At 30.1% G+C, this 26,617-nt stretch overlaps 1 protein-coding gene across 2 annotated transcripts in view; it reads left to right on the plus strand.

The window, feature by feature from the left end:
* The window catches only part of LOC145632002 (serine carboxypeptidase-like 10), a 153,312-nt gene that overhangs the window by 125,566 nt on the left and 1,129 nt on the right, over window positions 1-26,617 (plus strand). The window contains exons 2-11 of one of the 2 annotated variants that reach the window (XM_081684251.1): window positions 114-259; window positions 9,363-9,445; window positions 9,660-9,782; window positions 17,010-17,112; window positions 18,765-18,802; window positions 21,931-22,032; window positions 22,663-22,743; window positions 23,634-23,702; window positions 25,978-26,049; window positions 26,477-26,595. In XM_081684251.1, the coding sequence (XP_081540377.1) occupies window positions 199-259; window positions 9,363-9,445; window positions 9,660-9,782; window positions 17,010-17,112; window positions 18,765-18,802; window positions 21,931-22,032; window positions 22,663-22,743; window positions 23,634-23,702; window positions 25,978-26,049; window positions 26,477-26,595 (851 nt within the window). In that variant the 5' untranslated portion in view covers window positions 114-198. The remainder of the gene's footprint in view (window positions 1-113; window positions 260-9,362; window positions 9,446-9,659; window positions 9,783-17,009; window positions 17,113-18,764; window positions 18,803-21,930; window positions 22,033-22,662; window positions 22,744-23,633; window positions 23,703-25,977; window positions 26,050-26,476; window positions 26,596-26,617) is intronic. The other variant, XM_081684249.1, reaches the window with a different exon arrangement.

Genomic DNA, 26,617 nt, shown 5'->3' on the forward strand with positions numbered 1-26,617 from the left:
TTGTTTTGTTTTTGTTTTTTTTTTTTTAAAAGTGAAAAAAAATTATTTTTACCGTATGTAATTTTACGGTTAACTAAATTGTGGGTATAAACTGAATATTGAAAAAATTGCAGATACATTGGAGTGGGAGATAATGAAGAGGTGCAATTATTTTATTATTTCATAAAATCGGAGAGAAATTATGAAAGAGACCCACTTATGGTCTGGCTTACTGGAGGCCCTGGTTGTTCTGCTCTTTCTGGACTTGTTCTTGAGATTGGTATGTTGATAACTTCATTCCTCCATACTAACATACAAATAGTTAAAATAATAATAATAATAATAATAATAATAATAATAATAATAATTTAAAAATAGGTGTCAAAAAAAAAAAAAATTTAAAAATTGTATTAGGGTGCATTTTATTTATATGATCTTTAATTATCTGAACTTATTTGATCTTATTTGAACGTATCTAAATTTATTAACCTTTATTAGAACTTATTTTAGTTATAAATTAAACTTGGTAGCCCTGATTAACCCTTACCTTATCTAAACTTATATTGAATTTTCTTATTTGAAGTTATTAACCCTAATTTGAATTTTTTTTTCGGAAATAAATGAAAATAAGGTGAACAAAACAGGGTCCAGTTGTTAAAAAAAAAAAATAAACAAAAAAAATTACTTCCAAACAAACAAAGAGAGCCTATGTGCCTTAAATATTTAGAATGATAAATAAATAAATAAAATAAAAATCGGGGCCTTAAGCCCTATGTGCCTTAAATATTTAGAACTTATCTAAATTAATTAATTAGATTTTTTTTTCTCTCTTTTTTCAATTTGACCAACATATACACCACCAAAATCAACCACCTTTATTTTTTTTTCCTCCCCCAGCTTCCCTCCGCATTCCATTCTATTCGGACTCTTCCTTTCACTTCAACTACTCTTGTTAGACTCAACTCATACTTGAGTACGATACTATGACACTTCATTTTATTCAAAATCAAGGAAAATTATAACAAAATAATTGAGGTGGACACTTGAACACGTGCTCGTGTCGGAAATGGGTAGAGGTGTCAAAATCAAACCGACCCGAAAAAAACTATCTGTTTTGAACTGTAACCGATCTGATTTGATCCGAGAAATTTAAGACCTAAATCTGATCTATATCCGAATTGAACTCCTCCGATTTGACCCAACCTGAACTCAAACCGAATCGATTTGATCCAACCCGAGCTCAACCCGATTTGAAATTGACCCAGCAAATAACTGATCTAATCCGATCTGTTTTGACCTGAACTGAATTTAACCGAACTCGATTTTAACTCAATTTGGTTTTTACCGGATCCAAATTTAACTCGGTTATAATTAATTATTGACCTTTTTATTCAAGTTCCTATACTACGAGTATTATATTAATTATTAATAAGTTAGTTTTTTACTACAAAGAAATAATCCAGAGTAACAAGTTTACTTCATGTATATACCATTATACCAATTATATACAATTACTTTCTAAGCTTTATATTCGTCTCATCTAAAATTTGCTACAAATAATTTGTAATAATTGTACATTAAAGCCTCTTCTTTCAACTCGATAAAAAATATGATACATGAATGACTTGATATTAACCCAATAATAAGGTAAAAAATCAATAATAACTTTAGTATAAAAATACCTTATTTGGTTATGAATTGGGTCAACTCGACTAAAATCCAGCCAAACACAGAAAGGAATTGAATTAAAATTGACCAATTAATGAATCAACGGATCAACCTTATCTTAATCAAGCCAAACTTGACTGATCCAAAATCATTTGAACCGAAATTAACCCGACCTAAAATCATCCGACCTAAAATTAACCCAGCTAAACCCGTTTTGAACCCGATCCGAATTTACAAAACCGAATATGAACCAATCTAGAGTTGACACGATCTATATCCGACCCAGACTCGATAGACCTTGATTCGAATCTGACCTGACCCGAATTTCACCCGACCCAACTCTGTTCGAATTAAAAAAAAAAATTTGACTTGAACATATGACAGGGTAAAGTCGTATCCCCTAATCAAAAATAATTACCTAAATCACTAACTAAGGTAGATAGAGAAGTAGGGTCGATCTCCACAGGGAAACAAGTCTTTTTACTCCTAATTAAATATTATAATCTAAATTATTTAAGTAACCAATATTAAAGTTGAATAGAAAACTAAACTAAAAAGAGTAGAAAGGGGGAGAAAATAATATATAAAGGATCTAAGGCTTAGGTTCACCAATAAATAATATTCCGGGGTAAAATAGGGTAATCAATCATTGACATGGCATAGATAACATGATTAACAGGCTCTCGCAATTTATTAATCAACATAGATCTAACAGGCTCTCGCAATTTACTAGATCTAAGTTCTTATTGAAAATAGCCTTTAATATCAAATTAACATCTGCTCGATTCATCAATTTAATATTGTTATACTTTTACAAGCCGCAATTGTAAAACATTAAAACAATCCAATAAGAAATCATCATGCAATACCAACAATCAATAATAGTCAATCATCAATGCATCAATTAACCAAATTGTAAAGGGCTCTCGCTACTTATTACAATCACACAATTAATTTATTGGTATTAAATCTCATCTCTCGATTCTTGACTTAACTATTTATAAATTAACTCGCCTATTGAAACTAGACCTAAACATTAATTCTCATCTCTCGATTCTTGAATCAATATTGTCAAACTCATGCATAAAAGATAGGCCTAATCTAGTCACAGAGCATTAAATCAATCAATAGGAAATTAATCTAGCATTGATAATCAACAACAATAATTTACCCCTTCATATTATTTATTAGATCCCCATAAACCCTAGAAATTGAACTACTCACACATATTAAAAACTAAACTAAAAAAAATAATAGAATAAATCATGATGAAAGAAATAAAATAAATAACTAAGATTAAGGGAAGAGAAATCGTTACCAAAATAAATCTGGAATTAATTAAAGAATTAATAACAAAGGTTTAGAGAGAGAGTTTAGAGAGAAGACTAAATAGAGAGAGAAAGTCTAAGAGAAAGGATTAAGAGAAAAAGAAGAAGTACTAAAATCGTATTACGGAGGAGTATTTATACTCCGTACAAAAATCCTAAACTAAAACAAATTAAAACGACGCTAATCGTCTCCTAAATATACACGCGCCCGATTGGGCGAGGCACCGCCCGATCGGGCGCGCCTTTTTTCACCTCTAATAGCAATCTCGCGCCCGGCCGGGCGCGTCACCGTGCGCTCCTCCCGCCCGGCCGGGCGCGCCTCCGGGCGCTCCTCCCGCCCGGCCGGGCGCGCCTCCGGGCGCCAGCCTTTTTGGCCGGGCGGCTCATTTGGGCCAATATTTGGACTTCGATTGGGCTCCAATTCTTCGGGCCAATCTGGGTTTCCTCTTTGGGTCTTGAATACTCGGTCCCAACGCCCCGGTATCACCTCTACCGAACCCTTAATCACCGGTTTGATGTCTGTAACCGGCCCTGGGCTATAAACTCTGGTCGTGCTTTTCCAATGCTCGTGATTGCTTCTAAATATCTCGGGAAAATACTCCAAAAGCATAAATCCCTGCAAAAGTCAACCAAATCTACGAAAACACTAGAAAACACCAATTAGTAATAAGAGTGGCTCTAAAGAGCCAAAAACACTACTAATTACGACCAAGGGACGGGGGTAAAATACTATATAAAACGGACACATCAACATAATTGGCCCGAACACACCCGACCTTAACTCTATCCAATTATCTGAATTGTCACCTCTAGATATGGGTACCCAAATGCAAGTAATATAGTCCATATATAGCTCATAATCACCACTCTCACCTAGTCACCTCGCTCCCACATCACATAAACCATTTTCGTTACCCTCAACACCATTTCTTTTCTTTTTCTATTTTAGTAGTGGTGCAATGGTTCCAAAATGAAAGAGTGGCTGGGTTTTTCGGTGGATCATGATGGTTTTCAAGGTGCTGCTAGGTTTTTGGGTGGGTGAAGCCGGTGGAGAGGTATAGTAGTTAACTAGTTAATTCCCATGTGCTCGGGTTTTTCATTTTAACACGTTTTTTTTTTTTTTTTTTTTTTTTTTTTTTTTTTTTTTTTTTGTTGTTTAGAGAGCCATAAGGGCGGGGTGAGAATCGATCCAAGATCTCTTGTAAGAGGGAAGTTCTATAATTTTTTCCCTGAAGGCAAATGCAGCATGCTCTATGCATCCGGTTTTCTTTAAAAAAAAAAGGTGGAATAAACATGTACTCTCTCCGTTTTTAAATATTTGCTCCATTTCTCCATGTACGGAGTTTTAGGAGAAATTGGAGAAAATAATAATATATGGAGGTAGTAGGGTAAGTGGAAGAATAAAAATTGTAAAAAGCAAAATTAGTGGAGAGGATTGGAGGAGAGAAAATATGTGGAGGGTCCACTAAATGAGAGAAATTAGTCAAATATTGTAAAAACTTTCGAAATAAGAACATTGAGCAAGTATTTAAAAACGGTCGAAAAAGAAAAGCGGAGCAAGTATTTAAAAACGGAGGGAGTAGTTGTTAAGTAAAAAACATATAACTAATTTATAAAGAACATCACATATACTACCCCTATTAGATGTTATGTGCAGTTTTGGGGTATTATTTGTGAGATATAAAATATTACAAAGTTGCACATAACATTTAATGGAGGTAGTTGTTATTTTGTAAAGAATCTAATTTATATATATAAAGGGGAGTTTTTTCCCGAGTTTTTAGAGAGCCACGTAGGATCTAATTTTCTCAACGCGCCATGTAGGATTATAAATCTTAGTAGTAGCCAATTAAATAAGAGATTATTAATTTCTTTTAGAATTAAATAATTTAAATGTCATGTAAGCAAAATTGGCGAATGAGATTTTTAAGTTTAAATTAATTAAATATTATATATTATCTTTTAATATTAGGAATTTTATCTAAATATATAACAAATTTTAGGCTCATAAATACAAAAAAAAAATTATTTAAAAAAAAAATCAAACAAACCGTGCATTGCACGGGCTTCATCTAGTATATATCTATTTTGTAAAAACATCCCGCTTTATGTTCTTTATATATTCTTTATATAAATTTAAAGAACATCCGTAATATTAACAAAGAACATGATAATATAATGTAATGAATACTCCGTATTATTTTTATTCAACAAAAAAAAAAAAAAAAACACAAAGAATATAATAGTATTTTTTAAAGAACATCTAACTTTTCAATCTTTAAATGAATTATTTTTTCCATAATTGAAATGTTTTTGTAATTATTTCCCATTCTCAATTAAAAATATGTATATTTCTTCATATTTTAATTTCACTTGTTTGAATTCTTTAGAGAGAGTAATAAAAATCTTAAAGAGAGAAATAGAAAATTTATAGAGGAAAACAAATTCTACTAATAAAAGACGACGTCTAGGCATTTAGATTTATTTTCGTTGTGCTTTTGATTATTTTTTTGTTAATGGAGTGATTGTTAATGAAGGTGAGTGTGTGGATTTGTTAATCAAAGATCAAAGGTAACTTTGAATGAAATTTTGTATTTATTTTTCATTAATTGTGTTATTTTAGATTTGAATTAGAATATCTTGCAATCATAAAATTCATTGTTTATTCCCCTTTTTGAAATTTGATGAATCTAGATGTCGAATTTGAGAATAATGTGACAACAGTTGAAGATGATGTTCTTTATAAGATAGTGTTATGATCATTGTTATTAATCTATGTGCTTTTTTTGTATCTCTTATGTTCTTTAATTTTATTATATTCTTCATGTTCTTTTAATATAGACGCTCAGAATTTATCACGTTCATTACATTTTAACTATATGTTCTTTTCACTTTAGATAATTGTTCTTTAATCTTTACAATTCTATAACATGTTCTTTTTACTTTGATAAAATGTTCTTTACATCTCTATGCAATGTTCTTTTCGTTTTTTTTTTTTTTTTTTTTTGGAACGAATGTACCACGCGCATGGTACATCCGCCTCCACAAACCACTAATTGGAAAAGCTATCCCTCACTCTCATTGAATTATATTTATGCATAATATAAAAGGTTAATTTTACTTGATGGTTTACTTTTTTATTTCTAAAAGATTTATGGTGATTTATAGATCAACACTTATATTTTATCCAAATTAACAAGAATATAGGATTGTGAATGATAAGATAAAAAAAAAATTTAATCTCATCTTTAACTTAAATTTAAGTACTAAAATGACTTCAAGTTTTATAATATAATGATAATAATAAATAAAATTTTGCAGGGAAAATTTTTTTCTTAGAAAATGACACGCGTGATAACTTTATACTAAAGGCGAAACCGGGAATGACACATGTCGTCTCCTGGTTAAAAATTTTCCCTCCAAAAGTTTTGTTTTTATTTTTTTGGCCAAAGCTTCTTAGAAAAGTTTTTAATACAAACTATGCAATAATATTTCATTTCTTATTTGATAAGTATATTCTATTTGTACACATTCAAACAAAGATATTATTTTTTTATACAATAATATGCAATAATATTTTGATATCTATAACTTTGTAATGTAATTCATAGTTAATTTTATTAGTCGTGCATATATTATTCTCTCTGTTTTCAATGTGATAAATTTTTTAAATTTAATGCCACCACTAAAAAAGAAAAGACGTCCATTTGGGATTTTGTAATTAAAGAACTTTCATCTTTTTTTGCAATTAGATATAATTTTTAATAATTAAATAATAGTGTTAAACTAATGATAAGTATTAAGTATTAAAAATTACCGTGCATGGCACGGGACTTAACCTAGTTTTGGGATATTTGTGGTGATTACTTTAGTATATCTATTAAATATAGATTTACCTATTGGGACCATTAAAAACGGATATTTCCAAAAGGTTGATTATTACAAAAGAAATTTAAAGGTTGGATTATTATATGCAAATGGATCTAAGGTTAGATAGTTATAATAATTGTTTATTTGTAAAGCCCTATTCACTTCATCTTATTTTTGCTAAATTGAAATTAATTTTGATGAAATGAAATTATTTTTACTAATTCATTGTTATATTTCTTCTTTAAAGTTACTAATTTTACTGAAGTGAAATTATATTTAGTGAATTGAAATTAATTTACTAAACTGAAACTATTTTATTGAAATGAAATTATTTTTATTGTGTATTATTTTTTTTTTAAGGTAAAGTGAACAAGGCCTAAATATGAGATTGAAATCTTCTTTTAGTGTTTGATAAAGGAGATGTGATGTAAAAAATGAATCAGATTATTCAATATTTTATGGAGAGGTTGTTATATACACTCGGGTGTATCGTATACCCATGATTATTTGTTCTAATTTTGATAATTGTTTTTCATTTTATCGTCAAATGAAGTGTAAAAATTAACCTCAGGTTAATTGAATGTACGGTACACCTTGATATATATAACAAATTTTATATTTTCAGCGGACGTTAGAGAATGGTTGATAAATAAATTACTCGTACCTTATGTAGTATGTTTGAAGAATTGATTTTCTCATTGTCAATTGAGTATAAGTTAGATTCTCTTTTAGGTTTGTAAGCGGTTCAACTATCTTGTCAATTGATAGTTTAGATTAATTGCAACATATTCATTTTTGAAAATTGCAAATTAATTACAACATTATATTAGTATTAGAACTATGATTCTCTCTCTCTCCTCATCCCATATTCTTTTTTTTTTCCCTCTCTATCTCTTTCCTCTCCTACAATCCGACATACCATACATTTCCCCACATTACAATAAAAAAAATAAAAAAAAAATAAAATAAAATAAAAATTACTTCCTATGTTTACATCTACTTGCAACAATTTTCATTTTATGCTTGATAGTACATTATTTCTATCATTAATATCTGTAATTACCAATAAGGAAAAAAAATGATGATATAAAAGTAAAAAATTAAAAAAAAAAATTAAAAAAAAAAAAAAAAAAGAAAGAAAGAAAGATATTGTGAAAGTATATTTTGAGATGAATCAAAACAAGATCTTACCTAATTACACTTTGTATTGACAATAAATAATATATGTTGAGATGAATCAAACAAGATCTTACCTAATTACACTTTGTAGTGACAATAAATAATAAACAATGGTCAAACTAGAATTTATAAATAATGCATAATTTGATGTGTTGTAAGTATAAAGAAATGAAGGAAGTATTATTTTTTATCTAACAAAATGACATATATGTTGCATTTATAAGAGCTTTTTAAGAGAACAACATTGATAGAAACTATCTATATGCTAGCAAGCCTTTTTGCATCTTCATCATATAGCAATTAAGCACCCGCCTTTTTGCATCTTCATCATATACGAATTAAGCATCCAAGTGGTTGCTACACCTTAGAGATGATGAATTAATCAATTAATATTTCATAAGATTGAAAAATCATGAAAATACCCTTTGGTGTTTGGTTCGTAGAGTGGTGAGTTTGGAATCAATAACTAGATTGAAGCGGTATGGGGTTGGATTGAGCTTGTTACTTAATGCCCTGTGTTTGTTTTGTTCGAAAATGAACATTTTCCCTCTTAAGCTACATCTATCTCCCCCTTTAGTTACTAAAATCTCATTCCTTGTGGGTTTGAGGTATAAGTTTTGAAGTTGATATTTTGTTAAATAAATACGTGTAGTCATTCTAAATCTATACCTTATACTTGAATTACTTGAACCAATACCCCCTTAATATCAACTTCAGTTTGAAGGAAAATCTCCTCCCTTGCTATCGTAGATTCGTAGCTCATTTCAAGTAGTGCACAATATTGTGAGAGTTTGGGAGATCAATTAATTTAAAAATATGGTAGAATAGATAAGGTAACTAATCACTATACTACGAAGATAAGGTTCTTAGGTTGCATGCACAAGTATATGGTTATATTGATGTGATCTGTTTCTTAAAGTTTATAGCTGCTGTCAAATATAGCTATCAAAGTATGGGAGATATAATTATTATAAAGATTTAATTTGATTATACTACACATTTTATTTTATCTTTTTGATGTATCTTACTTCCTCCGATTTTTTTTAGTTAACAACGTTTGACTTTTACACTATTCACATAACACACTTTGACTCGCTTGTGTGGTTTATATATACGATAAAACATATTCATGTGAGATTTTGTTTGAATCGTTTCAATGCATATTTTATTAATATCCACTTTTTATAATTTACAATGTTGATAATTGTAGATATGAATCGTTAAAAACATACGTTGACAAGTGTGATTATAGAAAAGTGTCAAATAAAAAAACAGAGGAAGTACTTTTTAACAAACTTGTGCCCTTAATTAAGTAATGAAACTGAAGTCTCTCTGCAGGTCCTTTGATGTTTAATACTTCAGCCTGCAATTGGCACTCTGAAGTACCAACATATCAGTTAAATCCATCTTCATGGACAAAGGTACAAGAATCTATTCTAATAATATTTTGTGATTTTTTTTTTATAATTTAATTAAAAATAGCTTTCATAAGTCATAAATTAATTACTCAGATATTTGTAGCTTTGTAGCTCCATTTGGAAAAGCAAGACTGTAGCATGAGATTGTTAGGATTAGAACTGGAAGATAAATGAATTGTGACTATACTAAGACGAATTTATCGTGTTTGATGTTCAGATAGCTAACATAATATTTCTGGATTCACCTGTTGGCACGGGATTCTCTTATGCAACAAATCTAGAAGGTTACTACAGTGATGATATTACATCATCAAGGCATATTTATCAATTCTTGAGAAAGGTAAGGAATAGTTGCTTATTTGTCGAAAACCTTTCATCCGACAAATTCATGTTAATCTCTTTGATTGTTATAAGACGTTAATCTAGGGGCTCTGTAGGTCTTTCAACCTCTTTAATGGAGGACATAATTGTAACTCCACATATCAGTTGACTACACAGCAAACCTCACTAAAGGCCTTAAACCTTGAGGTAACGCCATCTTTTGGGCCGTAAATTAACTGAACATCTCAACCTACAAATATCTTTGTCTCTCTCCTTCGCTTAGTTTTAAAAAGCGCGCCTACAAGGCTCACAAAAGCGCAGGTCAAGGCACTTTAACCATTGCATGTGCAAGTACCTACTGAAAGCGCGCGCCTTACTGGGCCTTATACCGCCTTTGCCAAGGCGCTAGGCGCTGCGCCTAGGCTGCTTTATGTTCAAACACGAGAGAAAGAGAAGGTTTAAGTTGAATTAATAGAAGAAGACCCAAAAAAATTCAAATTAAATCTTACCCAGACTTTATATTACATTTTCGAGTAAATCCCCTCAATCAATTGCATGCATGAATAAGAATCAATTTTACCCTAAATATGAGAAACCCTAAATATGAGAAACCCTAATTCACGAATTGTGAAATAATTGGGGGATTAGTTGTTTCTGCTACAACAGAGGTTGCCGGGGAGCTTTTCCGGTGGATCCTAGCACCGGAATAGTCGCCTCACCGGCAAACTCTCCCAGGTTAGTCTCTGTCTTCGATTTTTTTTTCTTTATCTCTCTTCATCGTTCCCTTTTGTCCACCTTTTTCTTTCCTGTTTTCTTTTCTTCTTTTTCCATTATTCTTTAAAAGATCACTTAAAACATATACCCTCGTTTATGATTTTTTTATAAAAAATTATTTTTTTACTAAAAAGAATCAGGTTTTAAAAATAAATTTGTTTTTTTTAAAAGTCAGTATTGATAATACATGTGAGTTATTTTAATCAGTTTGTAAATTTAAAATTTAATATGAGTTTTTTTTTTAATTTTAAATTTTTTAAAAATCATTTTGACATATTTAATACCAAGAAACAAGTAATTAAATATAAAAATTAAAAATAAATTTTTTTTGCTGCGCATAGGTTCCCGGGCCCTTTGCGCCTCGGTGCGCCTCGCACCTTTTAAAACTAAGCTCCTTCGACATTCTCAATGGTTACTTGATAAAAAGAGGTGTGTGATAAGTGACGACAGCGATGGTGAATTCAACGTGCAACCACCGCGGCCAGAACCCTCCAATCTCGCCCGCCTAGAACCTTTCTACCTTGAACACCGTGCAGTTAGAAACCTCCGATCTCAACCGCCCAGAAACCTCGAATACCGCCATTGATGGGTTGCTCAAGCTTTTTTTTTTTTTTTTGATAGAATGCTCAAGCTTTTCTTGTTTAACTTCAATGGAGATTAAGAGAAAGAGAGTTGAGTTTTTCGAGGGAGGGAATTTGGGGGATTTAATTTTGGAGCTTCGGACAGATTTAGAGTCGTCGGTGGTTAGGGAATATTGGGCGCCGGCGAAAAAGATGTGTTGGTCGCCAACAACAAACGGGTAAGAGGAATGAAAATAGTATAGTGCACCCGGGTGCACCACGCATGGTGCACCCGGAAAGAACGTTAGACATATTTTAAAGAACATGGGAAAAAAAAAGAACATGCTAGTGTTTGAAAAAGAACATACCTGTGTTTGACAAAAGAACATGTTTGTGTTTTTGACAAGAACGTCACATTACAAAGAACATAAAGTCTGTACAAAAAAAACATGTTATTTTTCATGGTTACTTGGGTGGTTGAACGTGTTTGAAAAAGAACATTATATTTGACAAAAAAGAACATGTTCGTGTTTGACAAAGATATAGGTGATCATTGGGCAGACCGGGGCAAGGTTAAAAAATCAGCTCACTTCTCAAGTCGGGCCAAGTTTTGTTGAGTAAAAAAAACCAACTAAAATGCATAAAACGTAATCCCAAACTCGACCAAAAATTTAAATTTACGAGCTGGGTCCGACCCGATTTGGGGGCAAAAAAATTCTGCCCAAAACCCGTCCAAAATCAAGCCGGGTCAGTCTAACATTGATCACCTCTAGCCAAAGAACATAAAAGTTTTACAAAAAGAACATGATAATACAGTAAAGAACATGTTCTTTTTTCTAGTTACTCGGGTGATTTTTTTTTTTTTTTAAATGTACATACATTAAAGAACATATTGTATAATATAAAGAACATATATTTCAAACTCAAAGAACATAATAATCAAATTTAAAGAACATATTATGCTCATGTTCTTTATAAATATCTATAATGTTATTTTTTTCGCCCATGTTCTTTTAAATATACCTGATGTTCTTTCCGGGTGCACCATGCGCATGGTGCACCTGGGTGCACCAACCATACTCCGATTAACATGTTTTACAATATATTTGTGAGCCTATCAGGCGTAAAGTATCGAAACATAATTTGAATATAGAAAATCAACATTATATTGAAACAAAGATAATTTAATAAATTAAAAGTGAAAACAATTAAACAAAGGTAATTAAATAAATTGAAATTATCTTTCAAACAAAAATAAATAAATAAATAAATAAATAAATAAAACACTTTCAAACAAAAGCATGTTAAATTTATTTAAAGTCATGGATTCAACAATCTAATATAATCAAATGAAAGTTAAATGGATTCAACTATGTATATTAATTGCATAAATTGAAGTAAAACACATTCAAATAAAACTAATTGAATATTGTTTCGGGGATTTCTATGTCATTTGGGAGAGTTACGTCACTAAGACTCGAATCCTGCTCTCTGTACTTGCAAAACAATGTAGACTTCGGGTGGATGGAGTTATGCCTCCGACGATCAAGCTAGAACGTGTTCGGAGAATGTAAAAAGGTACGGAAAAGATAAAAGTGAGGTCTTCTCGGATTCTGAGATCAGGTCTTTTTTCTAATATAAAAGAATTCAGGTGTTGTGGTAAATGAACGTCAATATCTCCCAAAAATGGGGGAAATCTCTTTATTTGTAGAGTTGCTAGAAATTGTGCCCCTTCTTAGGTCACTTTAACTTAATGGGTTGCACCATTTTGTGACGTTCTTGGGAATTGGGCCCTGAAGGCTTTCATTTCCTTTGCCATCTGAGGGTACCACATGTCAACTAGTGAGCGGTCCAGGACCTATCCTAGGATAACACGCGTCCCTATCATATTGGGCCACGTAGCAAGGGTATTTTTACCCAAAACAAATATAATGAAAGTCGTACACAATTGACCAAAGAGAAAAGCATCAAATGTAAGCCAAATACATACATTAAAAAAAAAAAGCTAACTAAATCAATTAAAAGTGAAATGCATTCAACAAATCTAATTAAATAAAATGCATTATATAAACAAAAGGTAATTGAATTAAAATAAAGTCAAAAACATTAAACAAAAATAAATCAATCAAATGAAAAACCACAAAAGTTAAAGTCATCACATTCAAACAAATCAAATTGAATAAAATAAAAGTCGAATGCATCCAACTAGAGGTGTTCAAATCCGGGTACCCGGAGTTTTGGGTACTTGGATCTTCGAGTAGCTTGTAACGCGATCCATGTCTCAACCCAGCGGGTATCCGATTTTCCAGGGTTGGGTCATCGGGTACCCGGATTTATGAAGTCACCAACTTTTGTATCTACTTAAATTTACCATCTTTCATAGTTTCATCTCTTTTATGGTGTTTTATTGCTTAATTTTATACTATAAAACTTATTATACAAAATTATAATCAATTAAAACAAAATACAAAAGAAAAACTAGTAGAATTATAACAATTTATAATTGAGTAAAGTTAACTTATCAAGAGTTAAGTTAGTCAACTGTGCATCCAAATATACCAAACACAAATTAGAACTAAACAGATGATTACATAAAAAATCCAGGATCTTAGTAAATCAATCAAATTAATTTAATTAATTGACTAAGCTCCTACCACAAAAATGAGTTATACCCACTTTTAACGAAATCCTATACCTAATACCCATTCAATGGAACAAATCAAAAAATATATATATATATTACAAACGAACATCTTATTTCAAATCAAATCTGAACTTGTATGTCATTAAAAAAATTCCCGCCTTTTTTTTCCTTCTTTATTTTTTTTTTGCCAAATTTGAATGACTTTCATTTTTTAACCTACAATAATACTTATTTCTATTTTGACAACACATTTAATCCAATCATACTCAATTAATTTTTTTTAATTATTTTTTTAATATATATTTTATATACTAGGAATCTTTTAGTTACAAATATAGTAACATAGATTAAAATTAAGGTATTGAAATATATCATTATCCAAGATTTTTAACCTACAATAATACTTATTTCTATTTTGACAACACATTTAATCCAATCATAATCAATTATTTTTTTTAATTATTTTTTTAATATATATTTTATATACTAGGAATCTTTTAGTTACAAATATAGTAACATAGATTAAAATTAAGGTATTGAAATATATCATTATCCAAGATTATTATAATTTTTAACAACGTTTTTCCTCCAACATAAAATTTATTTTAATTAAAAATAGAAAAAAATATTTTGGTAGCATACTTTGTATAAATCTTAAAATTATACATAACATTTGTAAGGACAACCAAACAAAATTATTTTATTATATTATACTCTTCCTTTTTTTATAAGTTATAGTTGAATTTGCACATTTGTCGAGATACAACTTTAACCATCAATATCCTTAATTAAAGACTATTATTTTGTTACAAATATTTTTTTTTGGTAAATTATTGTTAAATTAACACCATTATTTATAATTTTTGTTGTAAAGTTTAATTATTATTGTGCATGGCACGGGAGTTAACCTTGTGTGTGTGTGTGTATATATATATATATAGTGGCAGATTTTTAATTAGGGGTAGCACTGAGCCATTGAATAATAAGAGAGAAAAACATGTACAGTATATTATCGTTAATTAGCCTTTAAATTTTAAGCATTTATTTTGGTAGTTAAATTTTCATTTTGCAAATATGGAATAATTTATATTATAGTTATTAATATAATACAGTGATCAAATTATAAGTATTCTATATGTTCAATAAATTACCTTTCTATGTATTTCGTATCCATCATTCACAAGTTTAAAAGCCACTTTATATATGGTAATTTGTTTATACAATAACTTTTCTTAATTGCTTTCATTTAAAATTAAAATATAAATATATTTTTAAAAAAAAAACTAATTTATAAATAAATTACTTAATTATGTACCAAATATGTGCATTGAAATAAAAGAGCAACAAAATGGGAAGAATTTCATCAAGTTAACTCAAAAAAAAAAAAAAAATAAAAAAAAAAAATTTGTATGATTGGTATCATCTATATACGTACAATTAGTATTATATACTCCTGGAGTACTATGGATCATGGTATTCCTTACACAATATATTTGAGTTATTTTGCGTACACTTTATGTTATTTTGTTTAAATTTTGTGTTATTTTGTTACAACAATATGTTATTTACTTATTTATTACTTCAACCCCAACTCATGCTATTTTTAATTTACATTAAATAACATGTACTTATTTAAAAATAACATATATATAAATTGAAATAATAATAAATTCACATCAAAGTAAACACATTTATGGACATAAACACATTTACACCCTTAAAGTACCTTCAAATCAATTGATTTCTAAGAAACGCAGAAAATTAAAAGAAGAAAAAGGGAGAGAGAAAGTGTGTTAGATTTAGAGTTGGAGTAATGAGAGGAACGAAGAGAGTGAGAGTGAGGTTGATTCTTAGAAAACCCAGAAAATTGGAAGAAGAAAGGAGAAAGTGTATGATTTTGAGTTGGAGTAACTAAGAGGAAGAGAGGGTGAGTGCGGGAGGAACATGAATGAGAAAGAATGGCGAAATAACATACTTGTATTTAAAAATAACATATATATAATTTGAAGTAACAAAGAGTTCACATCAAAATAACATGAGTTTTTTAAAACTTGGAGTAATGCAAGAGTATGCTAGAAATTGCGACATACGTATGGTGATTAAAAAAATAACTAAAGTATGATTATATTTTGAAATCATAAATTTTATTACTTGATTTTTCATAAATTAAATGAAAGATTTAAAAAAAAAAAATGGTTGAATGCATAATTAATTATGCTCACATAAAATTGAAGTAGAAGTTCACAGGCAAAAGTTTGGGAAAAAGAAAAAAAACACAAGACAACCTAAGAGACCTGTTGTTAGACACATTTGGTCTCTTTTACTATAAAACTGAAAGCAAAGGAAATTGGTGGTATGGGCCCTATGGGTACAGTGAATATGCTCCGATTGGCTGATCAAAGAGACCCCTATGCATAATACCTGGTCTCTTTGATCAACACTATATTTTTTTTCCTCTTTTCTAGGGGTAGCACTATATATAGACCCCCTTGTTACTTCCTATATATATAGACTATTAGAAAATCTAATTGTGGACACTGGAGTGATTTGTATCAATGGTATTAAAAAAAAAAAAAAAAAAAAAAAAAAAAAAAAAAAAAAAAAAAAAAAAAAAAAACATATTGCACTAGATCGTTTGGTGAACACTTCAAAGTCTATTGAAGTGTATATACCATGGACACTAATGTGAATTGTGTGAGCTAGGTTATCCTTATTCATATTGGTTGGTGAAAAAAATTCTACCCATACCCCTTCTTTGACTTAAAAAAAAAAAAAAAAAAGAAAAAAAAAATTCCAAGATTAAACAATTCAAATTTGGTGGCGGGCAACTCGTCTTGTAGCTTTGAGGTTACTAAAGTTCAGCTTTACCATCTATTTTTTGTTTCCGATTGGAGATTCCTTTATCTTCCCTTCTCCTCTCAACATTTACTTGTCTAACTGCCATTACTTTATATGTAAGAGGTGACAGCAAAGCAGGGTCCATCTTACAATAACTCAAATTTTTATATCCCATGGTAATAGACAAACACATTCTTGTTCATGAGTAAATGTAACCTATTCATCTTAATTTCTCATTCATTTAAACATGGATCAATGTTACTTCTAAATTTTAAACTTTATTCATCTTAGGTTGTAGAAAAGCATATATCATCTCTTTCTAATTTTTTTTTTCTACTCCATTAGATAAGGTCTATTATCCAGGTAAATAATTTTTTAGGGATTTTAACTAAATTTTTGTCTGATGTCATTTCTTTTTGGTTGCATATAGTGGCTTATGGACCATGATGAATTCCTGGATAATCCTCTTTTCATTTCTGGTGATTCCTATTGTGGCAAGACTATTCCTATTGTTGTCCAAGACATTTCTAATGGTAATTTTACGTTAAATTTGGCATGATTTATCTACTATAACTATTTAAGGGAAAAAAACCCTCAATTTTTGGGGTAAAAGGACACCTACCTAGCATTGGCAAAGACGGGTAAGCAATTCCTAACTGTTTTATTAGATGAAGATGGTTCTCTACCTTGGCATGTTGGCATTGTCCATGTGTTTATGGATTGGGGGGGGGGGGGGGGGGGGGGGGGGGGGAGTGGGGGTGGGGGGTATCATAATCGATAATTCTACAATTGGTAAGAAAAATTTCATCTTGTTTTCCTTTTCATTGTGAACTAAAATAACCCTTTATCGTAGTTTAGGCGAAGAATGGGAATTAATTGCTGGGCTATTAATAAGAATCGATTTAGAATCGATCATCATGACATGACCTCATTGCCTAATAAAAAAAGGTGGTTGTAGGTATTTGTTATAGACAAGTCATTTGGTTGGAAAATTTTGCAATTGTATAGTCTTGATTGACATGCTACAACACAATTCATTAGTGTGTAGCAGCTGCTTTTAAAGAAACCTTTCTCTTTATAGACCTGCACAGATTGTATGTATGTACTAAGGGCCTGTTCTCATCGAATTATTTTCAGTTCAGCTCTAATAAATTCAGTTCAGTTCAGCTCCTAATTTTCTTCTCTCATATAATATTAATTTCAATTTATTCTAGTTCAATTCAGTTCAGCTCTAATAAGTTCTGTTTAGCTCGGCTAATTTCAGACAATGAGAACAGGTCTTAAATTAACTTTTTGCAACAATTGCTTTCCACTGAATAGTGTTATTATTATTATTGTTATTCTTATTGTAACTGCTACGGCCAATGCTATTGTTATTGCTATTACTATATTTTTTTTAAAAAAAAAAAAATTGATTTAAATTCTTATAGGTGATTGAAGATAATCAAAGGTGTATGTGAGGATGAAGGATCACGAAATAGAATTGCTGAAGGATATATAACTGAAAAATGTCCTTAGTTTGTTACTTTTTTAATAAAAAAGATTATTTTCCCTTCAAAAAAATAAAAATAAAAAAAGTTTATTTTAGGTCAAACTAAAATGGGATATTTTGGTTCATGATATTTTTTTTTTTAAATCACAATATATGCAAATGAATTGAATTTTTTTATTTTTAAGGTTTTGATTATAAAAGATTCTAACCCAAGGAGGAAAGGGGGAAAAATCATTGTGCACTCATGTTTGTTTCAAGGTTGAAATAAACAAAACTTTCAGCTTTTCTATATAAGGGCTCAAGGACTCCACTTTTGAGGAATCTATCATGGAAAAGTTTTCTTAAGGAAAGGCTAATCTATGACTATCTTGAAAAAGGACGATGCCCTCAATCAAGGTTGTAGTACAAAATACCTTTGGTGATGAATGAAATGAAGATTGTTGTCTTTTTGTTATCTGACTTCGTGATTTATCTCACTCATTTACCATCAATAATTTTATTAAGTAAGCTACAAGAAATTTATGGCGTTTTTGTCCAACTTTTTTTTTTTTTTTTTTTTTCTAAAGAGGTTGTCCTCCTTTTGCTTCTTTGCTTTGGTTTGTGAGCCTATGGACCCCAACAATTAAGTTGTTATCTTTATTTTTTTTTTCGAATTTTCATACATTAACATATTGTGAAATTTATGCTAAGCAGGGAATAAAGCTGGACTTGAACCTCTATTGAATCTTCAGGTGCGTTGGTAGTGAGTTTCTCGGTAATCAAAAGATTTGATTTAACAAAATTTTCTTTCATTCTATTCAAGTGAATATAGGTAAGTGCTCAGTAGTAATAATCGCAACACTTGTTCACAAATACCCCTATTAAGGGAATAGTTTCTGACAATTTTTCCTTTTTATAATCAGTAAATATACATACATTGTTTATTTTGGACGGAAATATGTTAAATACGGGTCTAGACCGCACCCGTCATGGGAGAGTGCATGTCCACCACTTTATAACACCAAGGAGGTTTCACCTCAAAATCATATAGCAATTAGGGGAATATCCCCTTAGTATTATATAGTGGTGGTAACTCTTGAATTCTTTCAATGTGGGATTCCATTACAACTACATTCCCCCTTTAGTTTTTTTAGTGTGGGACAAGAGAATGCTCATATGTGGGTTATTCATGGGCTCAACAAAATATTTCGACATTTTACATTGTTAATGGGTTAATGGAGTTTGCAACAAATTTTTAGGTATCAGGCAGGTTTAGAGTATTATAAAGATATTTTTAAAATTTTTTTTTTTATTTTTTTACTTTCAAGTTTCTACTTATAAAAAATGTTATAGAAATAATACTGAAGAAGATTATTATTCTCTAATTATTGGTAAGTTGAGAATAAAATAGATACAATAAACTGTATATATATACAAGTAAATTTGATTGAATTGGTTGAGTTAGTATTAGTATCTAATCTTAAAAGGCCAATAAAAAAAATAGAATTGTAGAATTTATTGTAGAGTTTACAATCGAGTTAATAAAATTATATGACGTAGAATTAATAAAACTGAGTTTACACGAATGAGAAATTATAAATTTGGTGGGTCTAATAAATTGAGAAGATGATATGGATTTTAGTGGATATAACCTTCAATCCCAGTTGAAAGGTTTGGAATCTTGAGTCTCGGTCAAGAAACGCTAAGCAACATGAGCTTTAAACCTAAACTAGGCCAAGAATAGATAAGCATAAGCTGATGTAAAACTTTATAAATTTCAAATCAATCAATCACACTTTTCGTTAAACACCATCACGTATTTATAAGCTAAATAATTAGCCTAAAAATAGTGTAAACAAATTCTAATCTAACTAGGAAAATAACACTAACTTGTAAAGATAATATTTTGCAAATATGATCTTTAAAGTTTAGCTTATCTTCTACTAAGCTAATAAAACTAACAAAAATATCCTAATAAATTCGGTCACCTAACAATAAAATAAAAAATAACAATAAAAATAATCATAATAACAATATTGATGCCTTGGAACTGCATCATACTCCCCCTCTTGAAAAAAAACTTGTCCCAAATTTTAGCAAATCATGGAACCAAGATATCATTCAAATTAATCGAACATGAACTAAAAGAATATGTCTCCATCCAACTATGCCATGCTTATAACTTACACCATTGAATGCACCACAAACTTCAATTGAATGCTTCAAAATTTTAATTGATGACACACCTTTGTCAATGCAATCAATATAATGGAAATAATACGTGAAAATATTTGTATTCCAGTTATTACCGTAAAAGGAAGTCTTAGAAATTTGACTTTTTGCTTAGATACACAAATGTAACCTCCTCATCAACGAAACTAGACAAATATACACTTTTTTTTCTCCGATCCATAATATTTTTTTTCTAGTAGTTGTTCTAAAATTTGATTTGTAAGATTATCACTTGGTAAAGATACAATCTTTTCCTTGTATATAGCCTCAACAATAGCTAGGTTGCTGTAATTTCTCTTTCTCATAAGACATATCTTGTACACCACACCTCACGCTACGTATTTGAAAACGAGCAACAATTCTATCCAAACATTCATTCATTTTCTTGATTTCCATCATAAATGCTTCTAATAAACTTTGATTCTCCATGTTTAAGCGGATGAGAAACACACAAAATCACAGTGTGAGGACCAAAATCCAATGAAAACAACTCGAAAACGTCTGAATTTTTGTACGATGATAGCCCTATATGTATACAATACTCGACCAAAAAAACAGTCCAGAATTCCCAATCAAGTGGTCGCAGTTTAATTTTTTTTCTCAATAATGTCAGATTAATTCGATTTTTGACCAGTTGTAAAAAACGAACCCAGTTTAATAGATATGGTCCTCGAAAAATTCTCAAATTTTGCAGGTGAAAACTAGACAAAAAAATTAACCAATTTTAAAAAAGGAATCACCTCAAAATCTTTAGAAACGAAAGAGAACCAAGTCGATCAATATGACCAGAGTTTTTTTTGACACAAATTGTCGAAACGCTAAACAACACGAGCTTTAAACCTAAACTAGGCCAAGAGTACACAAGCACAAGCTTATGTAAAAATTTATATATTTCAAATCAATCCATTATACTTTTCGTTAAACACCATCACATATTTATAAGCTAAATAATTAGCCTAATTAACTAGGAAACTAACACTAACTTGTAAAGATAATATTTTGCAAATATGATCTTTAAAGTTAAGCTTATCTTCTACTAAGCTAATTAAACTAACAAAAATATCCTAGTAAATTTGGTCAACTAATAATAAAATAATAAATAACAATAAAAATAATTATAATAACAAAATTGATGCCTTGGAACCACATTAGAAGGATTCAAAATTAATTGATAAGTATTTTTGTAAATAAAGTAGTGAGCACAAATATTTAATCCTTAAACCACTAATCAAAGTAATAATGCAATTCACCATTTAAGCTAAAGTCAACCTGTGTTTAAAAAATGCAAAAAACAAACAATATATTTAATTAAATTTTAAATTTATTAGTGGTACATTGTGGTACGTTACTTTAGTGGTACATAGCGGTATACATTATTTATTGTAGAATTTTCGTAACAAGAAAGAGTCACATGTTTCCAACTGTTAAATTTTCGGGAAAACTCTTTAAATGAAAATGTGTATCATTAACGGGATATTCTACGGTTTGTTTTTTTTTGTTTTTTTTTTTTTTTTTTTTTTTTTTTTTTTTTTTTTTTTTGACAAGAGCTATTCTACGTATTTAAGGTTACACAATCTAGTTTTATAGATATTCTAAGTATGCAATCTAGATTTCTAACACCTTTATATGGTAAACTATCTTGTTGCAGGGATATATTCTTGGCAATCCATTTACATGGAAGAAGGATACGAAGCAATCAAAATTGGATTATGCTCACCGTGTCTCTCTTTTATCTGATCACCTTTATGAGGTTAATGTTTAACTTTAATTATTGTAAGATACACTTGTATTTAATAGTACAACCTCTATTGTTTCATTTTTATATTATTCACCAAATATCTTTTGACTGTCTTTTTTATGATTTTCTAAGTTTGAATTTGTTTGTTGCATTTAGAAATATGTTATTACTTTATTTATTATTATTTTTTTAATCTAATATATATACCATTGATACTTAATTTGAAGTCAATGTTATACCATTGTGAACTTGTTTCCCTAAATTGAGGCACTTACTCTTTGGGGTTTTTTTTTCTTTTCTTTATAATTTTACATTTTTATCCTATCACATATATTTAAATGCGCAAACAAAGTTATTACATAACCTAGTTGAGTAATGAATGTTAGCCTATAAGAGGTACACTTCTATGTGTTTTATGACCTTTATTACTTTTTTGTATGTGGGTTACCTTCATCACAAAGGATTTAAGAGTACTTGAAGTTAGAATATGTCTACTTTTTAAAATTTATGGTGTTGGTACTATGCATGTATTATGTACCTATTAATTCTGAATGAATAGTTTTTCCCCCCTTTGTGCTGATGTTTTAACTTGCTTTGATTACATTGGATCTCAACTTACTTTTTTTTTGTTTCTCTTTAAAGTCAACCAGACTAAACTGCGATGACGATTATGATGATGTGGATAATGCTAAGTGTGCACATAATCTTCCTGCCGTATCATATGTGAGTTTTGAAATTTTGTATGTATATACATATGTATATATGTAGATTAACATATATGTTTAGGTAGAGAAAAATGGAGGGAAAGGGAGTGAAAAGAAAAGAAAGGATGCATCATTCTTTTTTTTTTGGATATCTAATGCAAAGAGGGGAGGAGGAGGGAGTTGAAATGATCTATTTCCCTCTCTTTTTAGTAAAACAAACTAGTTTTTAGCCCCGTGCAATGCACGGATTTATAAAGTAAGATTTTTTTAATAATTATAGTCGACTGACATTAAATAGAGTTAATTGAAATAAAATGACTTATGTAATAATTTTATTTTATTTTTTCAAATTTTAATTTATTAATGTCTACGGAGTATCTTGTAAATTCTCAAATTAATATGTGTTGCATAAATAAATTTTTTTACAAGAATTTAAATTTTTAATAGAATTTTTTAAGGAAAATAAATGAATAGTATTTTAGAGGGAAAATTTTTCACAAAATTATGCCAAGTGTCCCATTTGGTGATTACTTTAGTATATAGTATAGATTTCTCTATTGTTATCAGTGAGTTTTGGAAGTAAAATGGAAGTTCACCTTCTTCTTCTCCTCACCTCCTTTCCCTTCCTTCTTTTTCCTTCCCCTATGTTTCCATTTACTATTGTTATCCAAACATAGTGCAACTAATGTGTAGCACCCCATGACAAAAGTTGCTACTAATATGTAACACATAGAAGTAGTATTATGTTTTATATGATCCCAAAATCATGAATGGTAAGTTTGACATTGTATTGGTATAGGCTAAGTGGCTAACTATCATTCTTCACTAGAATTTTCTTTTACTCATAATACAATTGAGAACCTTCCTTCAAATGTATAATTTACTTTCAAATAATCATGATTTGTGCAGAATCTCGACGGGTTGTTTACTAATCATGTCTTATTACCTAGATGTATATCACCTCAAACATGGTGCCAGGTATTGTACATGATTGTTATGTCTTCATACTTCTACTTCATAACTCAATCCGAATCCAAATTTGACCCAACTTGAATTTAACCCAAAAAGAATATGACCTGACTTGAACTCAAATCGAACCCGTTTGCCCCGATTTAAACTCAAACTGATCCGAAATTAACTCGAAAAAACAGGCCAAGCCGACCCATGCATAAAATCTTGTGCTAAAATCTGTAAATAATGTCGAGCCAAAACAAGTTTTTCGAACTTTTTTGGGTCGGACTCGGGTTTTAAATTTAAAATATGTTTTTAGTCTTGCCCAAAATTGTACTTTTTTCGAGCCAACTGGGCCGGGTCATTTATGATCACCTATAACCCGACTTGATATTAATACGACTTGATTTTAACCCGATAGTATCTTAATCCGACATAATTTCAAACCAACCATAACTTTAACCCAACCAATTATTTCAATTCAACCATAATTTTAAGCTCAACTTAAGAACTCTAAAGGCGCGTTCTTTTCACCTTAAAAAACAGTTTCACCTGATTAAAAAAAACAATAATACTGCCTTTGTTGAAAGTTCACAAAATAAAATAACTTTGATGACATTTTTTTGTTTATACAATAATAAAAATAAATTAGCATGTGGGAACTTCCCAGATTCACCTTATTATAAATTTTCCGAACATCAAACTTTATAATTTTCACTCATACATAACCGAAGATATTCATATTCGAAGATGTTCCTTGGAGATCACATAAATGCAAACTAAGTCGAACTTTTAGGAATATTACTAACTACTCCCTTTATTTTTTTTAAAATACGCACGGAGTTTTTAAGAGAGTAATACTTCCTCCGTTACGAATTACTCGCAACAAAGGGTAATATTTGTGAGACATAAAATATTTCTTTGTTGCGAGTAATATGTAACGGAAGGATTATAATATTGTGAGTGGCCGAGTGGGTGAATAATAGTAGTAAAAATAAGATAGGGACCATGAAAGATAAAGTACGTGAGAGAGAAGATATTTTTGTTATTTAAGTAGGGACCATGCAAAAGAGAGAAATGATAAAATAATTTAAGTTGAGTTTAAAGTAAGAAAGATGATAAAATATAGTAGAATTCACCACATAGAGGAGTGATGAATTAAAAAAAAAAAAAAAAAAAAAAAAAAAAAAAAAAAAAACACTCATAAAATAGAAGTGATGCATTTAAAAAAAAAAAAAACCGGAAGGAGTATTATTATTATTATTATTATTATGATAACAACAGCATTAATTGTTGGACTGGATTTTTTTTTTTTTAATTAATTGGGGGGTGGGGTGGGGTGGGGGGGATCTGAGAATAAAACTAGAAGACAAGAGGAAGTATCGTGTGCTAATTGCTAAATAAAGCCTAATTATAAAGGTGAAAAGAGAGCTACTCTGAATTAACTCCATAGTTAGCTAGCTAGCTAATCTGTTCGATTCTCATCCCCATAGAAATGCATAAAGATAGTTTCCTAATCTCAGAGTCCAACTAGCTTAATACTTGTACATAAGTGTCTTTTAGGAAAGGTGCGAGTGGGTTGTGGATTATTATTGTTTTTGTAAACAATTGTCATTATTATCTTTTTAAGTACAAATTTTGCAGCATATTTAGAGATACAAACACTTGTCATATCATCATCAATTTTTATTTGTTTGTGTTATTTATATGCTTATAAGATGCTAAAAAAGAATGGATTGTGAATAACTAAGCAATACTTACATCTGTCAACAAGTGTTTTTATCATATACTCTCAACATTATAGTGCTTTTGGGCTGTATATAATATTATTCTTATTAATATTCTCACTAATTTGATTTATAAGGGAAATTTGCATTTTTATTTTTTACTAACAACTGGTGCTGGAGCCAAGTTGGTGTCTTCTCAATATTTAGTGAGGAGAAACGATCCAAAGTAAGGAGAAACGGCTGCAAACAAATGAATGGCAACCCTCGAGAAAAAGCTTTGTGATCCTCTCACAAGGGTGGAGGGGATATGAGTCACTCTTAATCATCTATAATGAAATCAAGGATATATACACGATGTCTATCTCAATACTGATGTTTATAGGTTGATTGGATGATATTTAAACAGGTTTTATGTTTAGTAGCTGATAATGTCTAAACACTACGATCCTAAGACTTATGTAATGCTGACTTCTTGCTCTCTTGGCTACATGCTAGCCCGATCAGATTGTTTGCTAATTACTAGTATGAGTGAATATTCTGTAGAGAATAACTGAGCGCATCTACCATTTTTATAGGAGAGTATGTTCTATCTCTTGGAAAATTGGTGTAATGACATACAAGTTCGAGCAGCTCTTAACATTCGGGAGGTATATGAACTCTTTATTCATGGTGAAAACCACTACTGTGAGATGAAAAATCATGTTTGGGATTGTATAATGTTGCTTTTTAGAATGATAGGAGTTTTAAAATGCCAAGTGCACAATGAATATCATAATTACATAATTATCCACTTCTGATTCTTTCCTTGCTTTACTTAGCCCTAGTATGTTTTAGAAACTAAAAAAGAAAAAATGAATAAAACTGATACCATATTTGAACTCTCAAGTGGACGCCATAAAACGTAGCACTAAAAAAGAAACATTAGAGAGCTACCACTCATGTGATAGAAAGTTCATTTGAATTGTAATCTGTTGAAATTTGGGTAAAATTCAAGCCATTCTTAGTAGCTGTTTTCTTCCACTGGTTATATCATATGGTTTAATTTACCATCATGTACTTTTCTTTCATATATAGGGTACTAAAAGTTCTTGGATCAGATGTAATAAAACTCTAGCATATGAGGAAAATGTTGAGAGCACCTTTGGTTACCATCAAAATTTGACGCAAGATTATATTCGTGCACTGATCTACAGGTAATAAATTTTCGGCAATACA

The sequence above is a fragment of the Chenopodium album genome, chromosome 5 (assembly GCF_948465745.1).
Source record: "Chenopodium album chromosome 5, dcCheAlbu1.1, whole genome shotgun sequence".
NCBI lineage: Eukaryota > Viridiplantae > Streptophyta > Magnoliopsida > Caryophyllales > Amaranthaceae > Chenopodium > Chenopodium album.